Source organism: Cervus canadensis, chromosome 22 (genome assembly GCF_019320065.1).
Source record: "Cervus canadensis isolate Bull #8, Minnesota chromosome 22, ASM1932006v1, whole genome shotgun sequence".
NCBI classification, from domain to species: Eukaryota; Metazoa; Chordata; class Mammalia; order Artiodactyla; family Cervidae; genus Cervus; species Cervus canadensis.
In genome coordinates, this window is record NC_057407.1 from 46,718,924 (window position 1) to 46,728,696 (window position 9,773).

Genomic DNA, 9,773 nt, shown 5'->3' on the forward strand with positions numbered 1-9,773 from the left:
AATCCAGAGCTGTTCCAAAGATGAGTGCGATAAGGCCTGTGCCCTCAATGCTTCAGAGGTGCTTGACATTTAAATGCAGAACTCAGAAGTTTAAAAAAAAAAGCATACTCTTACATTATTTGGTAACACAAAAATAAGGACACCTGACCTGAGTCATTAAGGATCTTAAGGCCCTAACCTAAAACATCTTACCTGAGTCTTAAGATTTTGAGATTTTAAGAGAAAAGTCTGAGAACAGTGAAAGGCATTGGGAACAGAGTATGTGGTGGGAAGCTGCTGGAGCTCTGGCTCAGACAACCAATGGAAGAGGGTGTTCTCAGGGTGTTCACAATTTCCTCCCTTATCACCTGATCCTTGTCCCAACTGTTGAACCATGAAATTTTTCATTAAAATTTTACCTTATTAGTGGACTCTTAAGAAAAGAGGAAAAAATTCTTTTGGCTTGAGAAACAAAGAGAGACAGACAAACACTTTCATTTCTAGAAGACAAATAGACTCGTATCATAAGAAACGTTCATTCATTTTGCTAAGACAGAATAGGGAGAAAATAAGGAAGGTCACTGAAAAACCCTAAATAGCTGTGATGCTGGTGTCTTAGGAAAGGAAGGCACATTGGAAAAGGACAGTTGACCCTAACAGCACAGCTAAATCAGATCCACCATGGCTTCTGGGCTCTGGGCTTCCCCAAAGCAGAAGGAAACTCCAAACACAGATAGACATTTATGACTGAGTCCCAGCAGACTGACTCTGTGATCCTGGGTGAGGTATTTGACATCTCTAAGGTTCAGTTTCCTCATCTGGCAAGTAAGAATAAAAACAGTGCCCACTTCCTAGAATGATGATGAGGATTTAGTAAGATTACCTTCCCAAAGCTCACAGCGCAGGCTTGGAAAGCAAGGTCAGACAAATGGTGGCAACTACTTTATTTTATTATGATTATTATTATTAGATAGAATCTTTCCCAGTGAGGAAACTCATACTATGTTGCCCACGCCATCTTGCTTTTTCCCAGAATCACAGAACGGTGGGTGGTCAGAAATAGTTGAATACAAACCCACACTTTGCAGGTTAGAGAAAGGATGTCCAGAGAGGACCAGACACTGGCCCAAGACCAAAGAGCGAGTTAATCAAAGAGGTAGAGCCCTTAACTCTCAGTTTACTGACTTCCTCCTCCTCTTAATAAAAATATAGACCAATCCTATGGTGACTGCAGTTAACAATACTGTGTGGTATGTGTGAAAGTTGCTAAAATAGTTGATTTTAATATTTAAGAAACATTTTCATCTTTATTTATTTATTTTATGTCTTAGACCAGGCTGTGCATGGCATACAGAATCTTAGTTCCCTGACCAGGGATCAAACCCGTGCCCCCTGCATTGGGAGCGCAGAGTCTTAACCAATGGACTGTCAGGGAAGTTCCTAAGAGAGAAGATTTTAAAAGTTCTCACCACACACACAAAAATAGTAACTATGTGAAGTGATAGATGTGTTAAATAACCTTATTTCATAATCAGTTTACAATATATACATATAAAAGTATACATAGAAAACCATAAAGATTTCATCAACAAACTGTGAGAGTTAATAAACAAATTCAGTAAAATCGCAGGACACAAAATCGAAACACAGAAATCTGTTGTAATTCTTTCCACTAATGATAAAATATCTGGAAGAGAAATTTAAAAAATAACTCCATTAATAATTACATCAAAAAGAATATAATACCTAGGAATAAATTTACAATAGCCCAGATGTGAAGGGGGTGACAGAGGATGAGATGGTTGGATGGCATAACTGACTCATGCACATGAGTTTGAGCCAACTCTGTGAGACAGTGTAGGAAAGGAAAGCCTGGGGTGCTATTGTCCATGGGGCCAGAAAGAGTCAGACGTGACCTAGGGGCTGAAAAACAGCATGCTCGTTAAATGACCATCCGAGGAAGAAGCTGGCTTCCCAGGAGCTTTGCTACCAAGACAGATGGAGAATACGTGCTTTTGGTTACTGAGAAGAGCTATCATATCTTATAATCCACTGCATCTGGTGGGCTTTCCATAATCTCTCTCTCTGCAACACTGCCCCTGAGCGCCCAGGGGGAGAATTCTCTTCTGGCCTCAGAAGGCCAACAACCACACCTGGGAACTTGGCAACCCAACTCTGAAAGGTCCACTTTGGGTACCACCTCACCCCTAGATAAAGTCCCATTAGTGCCCTCAAAATTGGGGCAGTCTGTCCCAACTCAGAAGCAAAAAGCAAATTTTCTTTTCTACCTGCATCTTATTCTCCTAGCCCATGAGAACCACTTCAGTTTCAACATGATCTGTAGTATTGTTTGCTTCACTTGCTGAGTTGGCAACCACATTCTGAGCTACCCAAGAGTAGTATCATCCAAGATCAAGTGAGAGGAGGAGGTCTTCGCAAATGTGGAAATACCCTGTCTCTCTTCAAGAGGCCCTCCATCCTGAGGAGGGTCGAGATGTTTTCTTGAGGATGCATGGTGCCATGTGTGTTTCTGCTATACGACACGCGCTGTTGGGCAAGAGCCAAAGTTCCTCCCAGAGGCACATCCTAGACGTCTCTAGAAACCACAAAACACACTCAGCAGAAAAATGATTCTTTTACCGCATATTTTCTCATTTATTTAGGCAGATCAAAAAAATTTTTAATTCACATTTCTTTGACTAATGAGAAAGACTGTTCAGTTTTCAATGTGCTTGCTTTATTCTCTTTGTCTTTTTCTGATTATCAATGAGATGGACAATCAGAAAATACAAAGAATGAAGAAGTGTATAAAAATTTTACAATACACAACATTCCACCTCTTATAGATAAAACATTGTTTAACACTGAGGTGGGTTCTACCATGTCCTTCTCTGCAGATACAATTTTTTAAATAAAAGCTTTGAGACTGTAACATACATACAGTTTTAGATATTTTTTCCACTTAACTTTATAGCATAAACATTTTCCCATGTATTAAACTCAATCATGATTTTAATGATTGCACAGAAGTCCATATAGACTTTATCTAGGCAAGCCTGTACTGATGGACATGAATGTATAAAGGAAAAACATGTATTCTTCCTCCTTCTGTGTAGAAAAAATCCAGCTCTTTCCTACTGTGTGTCTCATATAGCACTTACACAGAACACTTCATTTCTGACACTTCTGATCACCAAATATATGTGGTGTTTTCTCCACATCTTTGTGACACCAACTAGGTATCTTACAATTTGCTGAATAACTTAATTCTGACACTATTTACCTAGTGATCCCACGGGCTAAGGGCTCAGTCCCACAAGACCTCTCCACTCCCCCTTCAGATGCCAATCACAAGTGGTAGGTCTCCAAGTTACCCACAACTTCTGTCTCAGTTGACTGTGAATCAGAGGTTCCCACGATCCCTCCTCAGGTTGGATTAATTTGCTAGAGTAGCTCACAGAACTCAGAAAACACTTCCTTACATTTACCAGTTTATTAAATAATACGATGAAGAATACATAGGAACAGTGGAGAAGGCAATGGCACCCCACTCCAGTGCTCTTGCCTGGAAAATCCCATGGACTGAGGAGCCTGGTAGGCTGTGGTCCATGGGGTTGCTAAGAGTCGGACACGACTGAGCGACTTCACTTTCCCTTTTCACTTTCATGCATTGGAGAAGGAAATGGCAACCCACTCCAGTGTTCTTGCCTGGAGAATCCCAGGGACAGGGGAGCCTGGTGGGCTGCCATCTATGGGGTCGCACAGGGTCAGACATGACTGACGCGACTCAGCAGTAGCAGCAGCACAGAGGGGCAGTCTGAGGAAGACATACACAGGGCAGGGGCCTGCGACGGTCCCTAGCGCAGGAGTCTCTGTTTCTGTGGAGGTGGGCTGCGTCACCCTCCTGGTACATGGATGTGTTTGCCAACACAGGAGCTCCCTGAACCCCATGCTCCTGGGAGTTTGTGGAAGCTCCTTCACTTTGCATGATCAATTATTGACTCCATTTCTTTTCCAGTCCCCCTCCTCTCTCTGGAGGACAGGAGGTAGAGCTGAAAATTTCAAGCATCAAATCAAGCAAATTCTAAGGCTGGTCTTTGATGACCACCCAGGAGCCACCCGGCAGCCCACTCAGAATGTCTCACTAAATAAAAAGATGCTCCTAGTGTTCTTATCACTTAGGAAATTATAAAGGGTTCAGGAGCTCTGTGCCCAAACCTAGATAGTATACTAAAAAGCAGAGACATTACTTTGCGGACAAAGGTCCATCTAGTCAAAGCTATGTTTTTTCCAGTAGTTATGTATGGATGTGAGAGTTGGGACTATAAAGAAAGCTGAGCACTGGAGAATTGATGCTTTTGAACTGTGGTGTTGGAGAAAACTCTTGAGAGTCCCTTGGACAGCAAGGAGATCCAACCAGTCCATCCTAAAGGAGATCAGTCTTGAATATTCATTGGAAGGACTAATACTGAAGCTGAAGCTCCAATATTTTGGCCACCTGATGTGAAGAACTGATACACTGGAAGAGACCCTGATTCTGGGAAAGACTGAAGGCAGGAGGAGAAGGGGATGACAGAGGATGAGATGGTTGATGGCATCACCGACTCGATGGACATGAGTTTGAGCAAGCTCCAGGAGCTGGTGATGGACAGGGAGGCCTGGCATGCTGCAGTCCATGGGGTTGCAAAGAGTCAGATACAACTGAGTGATGGAACTGAACTGAATCAAACTCCCAAGGCAATAGAAATAAAAGTATAAGTAAACAAATGGAACCTAATCAAATGTATAAGCTTTTGCACAGTAAAGGAAGCCACAAAAGAAAGACAGCTTTAGGATGGGATGAAGTATTGGCAAATGATGTGACCAACAAGGGCTTAATTAATTTCTGAAATATACAAACAGCTTACACAATTTAACAACAAAACAAACAACTCAAATGAAAAATGGGCAGAAGACCTCAACAGACCTAACTGCTCAACATTGCCAATTATTAGAGAAATGCAAATGAGAAATGTAAATCAAAAATACAAGGTATCATCTTACACTGGTCAGAATGGCCATCATTAAAATCTCTTTAAACAACAAATGCTGGAGAGGGTGTGGAGAAAAAGGAACCCTTTTACACTGTTAGTAGGAATGTAAGTTAGTAGAGCCACTATGGAAAACAGTGTGGAGGTTCTCCAGAAAACTAAAAGTAGAGCTGCCATATGATCCAGCATGGAGTAGGTAATGGCAACCCACTCCAGTATTCTTGCCAGGAAAATTCCACAGACAGAGGAGCCTGGCAGGCTACAGGTCATTGGGTTGCAAAGAGGAGGAGCCCCAGTGACTAAGCACACATACACATGATCCAGCATTCCCATTCCTGGGCATATGTCCAGACAAAACTCTAATCCAAAAAGATCCGTGCACCCCTCCCTATGTTCATTACAGCACTATTCACAATAGTCAAGACATGGAGACAACCCAAATGTCCACCAACAGAGGAATAGATAAAGATGATGTGGTAGATATACATACAATGGAATACTACTCAGCCATTAAAAAGAATGAAATCATGCCACTTGCAGCAACATGGATGCAACTAGAAATTAGCATATTAAGTAGAGTAAATCAGAAACAGAAAGACAACAGTCAGGGGAACGAGGTCATGAGGAAGCAGCGGGTGGTTTGCAGCCACCATTTCTTCCACCTTCAGTCTGGATCTTTTGCAGAGCTTCTAACAGTGCTCTGTAGGGACAGAGCATCCGGAGGTTCACAACCTCTGTGGTTCGTTGGAGCCACTATGAGGAGGGTCCAGGGAAGAATATACCATTTTCAGTGGAAAACAAGTGGAGGTTACTAGCTATGATGACTTTGTTCTTTGGGTCTGGATTTGCTGCACTTTTCTTTATAGTAAGACACCGACTGCTTAAAAAGTAATCCATGAGACAGATAGGAAGAGGAGCATATTAAGAGGTGCAGTCTCTTAAAAGGATCAAACCCTTGAACTCAGCATCTTAGATATGTTTGTAAATAAACTTATGGCATAAATCCTTAATGCCTCTCCTCTGAAATATGGAACATGATAATTGAACACATGCTTACATTTTATTTGGGTAATGTTGCATTATTAGTTTCCTAATTAAATATGCATGTGATTTTAAAAAAAGACAAAGACAAATACCATATTATATCACTTATATATGGAATCTAAAATATGACACAAACGAACCTATCTATGAAACAGAAACAGAATTACGGACACAGAGAACAGACTTGTGTTTGCCAAGGGGGTGAAGGTTGCAGGAGGGATGGAATGGGAGACTGGGTTAGCAGATATAAGCTATTATACACGGAATGGGTAAACAACAAGGTCTTACTGCATAGCACAGAGAACTATATTCAGTATTCTATGATAAACCATAATGGAAAAGAATATTTAAAAAAAGAATGTGTACATAGGTACAACTGAATTACTTTACTGTACAGCAGATTAACACAACATTATAAATCAACTACTCTTTAATTAAAACTACATAAAAGTGACCAATAACATCACAAAAGAAGTTATTTTAAGGAAACAGAGATGACTTAGCATTTGAGTTAAGGTGAGGCCATCTGAGACATGCAAAGTTACAGGAAGGGGTCATAGGAAGTTATTGCCGAACGGGTACAGAATTTCAGTGTTGCAAGAGTTCTGGGGAGGGATGGTGGTGATGGTGTACAACCCATATGAGTGTATTTAATATTTCTGAATTGTACACTTAAAATTTAAGATGGTAAATTTTATGTATATTTTGCCACAATTTTAAAATTAGGGGGGGAAAATCCCAACAAAATCTAGGAAGAGAAGGAGGTAATGACACTCTAAGAAGGGAAGGTGTCTTGGAGGGAGAAGAAATAGAGATGAACTGGGTACCCCTGAAGTCCTTCTGTAATTTGAATGCTTAAAATGTTGACTTCCATATTAAATATAAACAATCTGCAAGAGGCAACAAAAAAAGAATTAATTCAAGGTTTAGCAGAGTTGGGTGCAGGAAGGTTGATTTTCAATGCATCCACCATCACTTTGGATACACTTGGATGCAGCCATCTCACTATAATGTAGAGCTTGGTACTTGCAAAATGAAAGAAAGAAAAACAAACAAACATAAGCAACCTTATTTAAATCTCCATGTATATACCTATGGCTGTTTCTTGTTGATGTTGTACAAAAAACAACAAAATTCTATAAAGCAAATATACTTCAACTAAAAAAGTAATTAAATTGGAAAAGAAAAAAAAATCTCCAATGAATTCTTTCTGGGTTGCATCTCACAAATTAGTTATATCTTTTATGGCAGTGAACTGATTAGAAATCCATACCACAGTGACTTGCAGACACTCTGTATCTTGGGCTTTGGCTAGCTGAGGTGGTGCTCCAATCAGTCAGGGAACTCCATCAGTACAACCCTAAGGACTCCTTGGCCTATCCAGGCAGCCCTGTTTGGGGGTAAGAGGATGCCCAGCTGCCAACGTAAGAAGCCTAATAACAAAAGGCTAATTTAACACTTTCATCATTTAAAGTGGCTATTTCAAAGCACATTACCCCACTGAGAAACAGAAAAGAGTTTCCACATGTTCCCACTACCACATCTTCCCACCGACCTGTAGTTGTGCCCGTGTACTCTTCCTTTCCTCCAGGTAATATGGAAGACTCATCCCTGCCCTTATCTAAAGCCAAACTCTTCACTTGTGCAAGAGATCCCTTCCCTCCTGCTTCCCCAAGGAGTGTCTTCCTGCCTTTGTCTTCTTTCTCCTGCACAGTGAATCTCTCCTCTCTGCTGGATAATACCAGGAGGCCAGATACCTCTCACTTTTAGAACCCTCCTCTTGATTCCATATCTCCTCCAGCTCTTGCCTCAAATCTCTTCTCCACTCAGAGATACTTAAGAGTTGTTTCCTGTTCCCTGGACCCTATTCTCTCACCTTTCTTCTTCCCACCCCTTCAGACACACTCTTGTGAGAATCACCAATGCTCTCCATGTGGCTCAATCCTATGGTCCACAGTCAGGCCCCACCTTATCAACCCACCAGAGCATTTGACAATGTGGATTGCTTCCTCCTCCATTTGGCGCTGGAAATACCACTCTCTCTCTCCCAGTTCTCTGACCACCTCACTGCCTTTTCTTTCAGTCTCCTTCACTGGTTCTTTCCACTTCCCTGGCCTCAAAACATCAAGGTCCCCAAGGTTAGGTCCCCAGATCTCTTCTCTTCTCTATCTACATTCACTCCCCTGGAAATCTCAGTTCATCACAAAGCTTCAGACACCATCTCTCCACACTGACAACACCCAAACATTTTTCTCCAGCTCAGACTGCTCCCAAGGCCAGACGTTCAATTCCTTAACGGCTTCCCTTGGACAACAGTATCTTCCAGCATCACTGCAAAGCCATGCACTCTTCACTGTCTCAGTAAAGGACAACTCCCTTCTTCCAGTTGCTCTGGTCAGAAAGCTCAGAGTCATCCTGGATGCCCCTCTTTCCAACACACCAGCAAGTCCCAGACAGACAGCACCTTCTGCAAAACCGACGCTGCAGATTTCTCCCCATCACTTCCCCCACTGTCCTCCTTCCAACATATTACCTTCCTTCTCCCAGACAACTCCACACTCCTCTCTGCTTCCACTCCATGGTCCATTCCTTACACCACATCCCGGGGAGTCCTCTTAATATCTAATCAGATTATGTCCCTTCTCCTCTCGAAACTACTCAGTGGCTCCAGCCTCCCCCCCACCTCCCGTATCATGAGCCCAAACTATCTACTGGGAGGTTATTAAAAGACGTCGAATATAGTGCCTTGTGCTACACGGTAGGTTCTTCTTGTTTATCTATTTTATATATAATAGAGTGCATAGCCAGATGTTATTTAAACCTGCAAATCAAGAACATGACTCTTAGCTACAATATATTTATCAAGGTCATTAACGTAAACTGCTCAGAGGGAGCAGAAATGACACTGCATTAATTCATCATTACTCAAAATTAACAGACAGATGCTCACAGGCTGGGGGAAATCATAGGCAGCTGATGCCAATGTCAATTCTTTGGAATTTTTAACCACTTCGACTTGGCTACTTCCTAAAGGCATCCAGGTATATTACCCAAAGAGGTATGAACCAATAAGATGGTACCAGATCCTTAGAGGAGGAAAGATTTTTGAAATGCTTGGTCTGGAGATGGTACAACGGCAGCAATGAAGAACTTGGATTGTGTCTGAAATCTCTCGTGCCTTTAACAGCAAAAGAGGAGAACCAAAAACGCTATGTACAGACTCCAAATATGACATCAGAGCAAATTCAGGAGACATAAGGAGCCCAGGTCATCAAGCTTGGTCTTTTGGGAAAGTTCTATTTGTTGCCCTGGTCACTTTGGTCACTCCAGGCTAACAGAACGCTCGCCACACAGACTCCCCCTCCTTCCAAGTATTAGAGATGTCCAGTCACAAGGCCTGGCATCTCCAACTTCACAGAGTCTCCAATGATGCCAGAAGGATGCCAAGGCCATCTTGCTCCTCTCTTGTCTGTGAAGATCCACCCTCCTCCCCAATGAACCTGGACTTGGAGGTTAGGCACTTTCTATTCTGAGAGTACTGGTTTTTGGATGTTACTTAACTGCTTTGGGCCTTAGTTTATTCATCAGAAAAATGGGGTGGTGACACCTATATTCAGAGGAGAAAAGAGACCGCGGTAAAAGCAGCTGTGATGGTGTCTAGCACAAGGCAGGGCCTCAACCCCCGCTCACATCCCTTGTCCTCTGCTGCCCCAAAGTTTA

General features: G+C 42.1%; 1 protein-coding gene across 1 annotated transcript; it reads left to right on the plus strand.

The window, feature by feature from the left end:
- The first annotated feature begins 5,629 nt into the window (after positions 1-5,629).
- Positions 5,630-6,091, plus strand: LOC122424390 (cytochrome c oxidase subunit 7C, mitochondrial-like). Its single transcript, XM_043442137.1, has 2 exons — positions 5,630-5,647; positions 5,716-6,091. The coding sequence occupies exons 1-2, from the start codon at positions 5,630-5,632 to the stop codon at positions 5,899-5,901; spliced, it is 204 nt and encodes a 67-aa protein (XP_043298072.1). The 3' UTR covers positions 5,902-6,091.
- Positions 6,092-9,773: the final 3,682 nt, after the last annotated feature.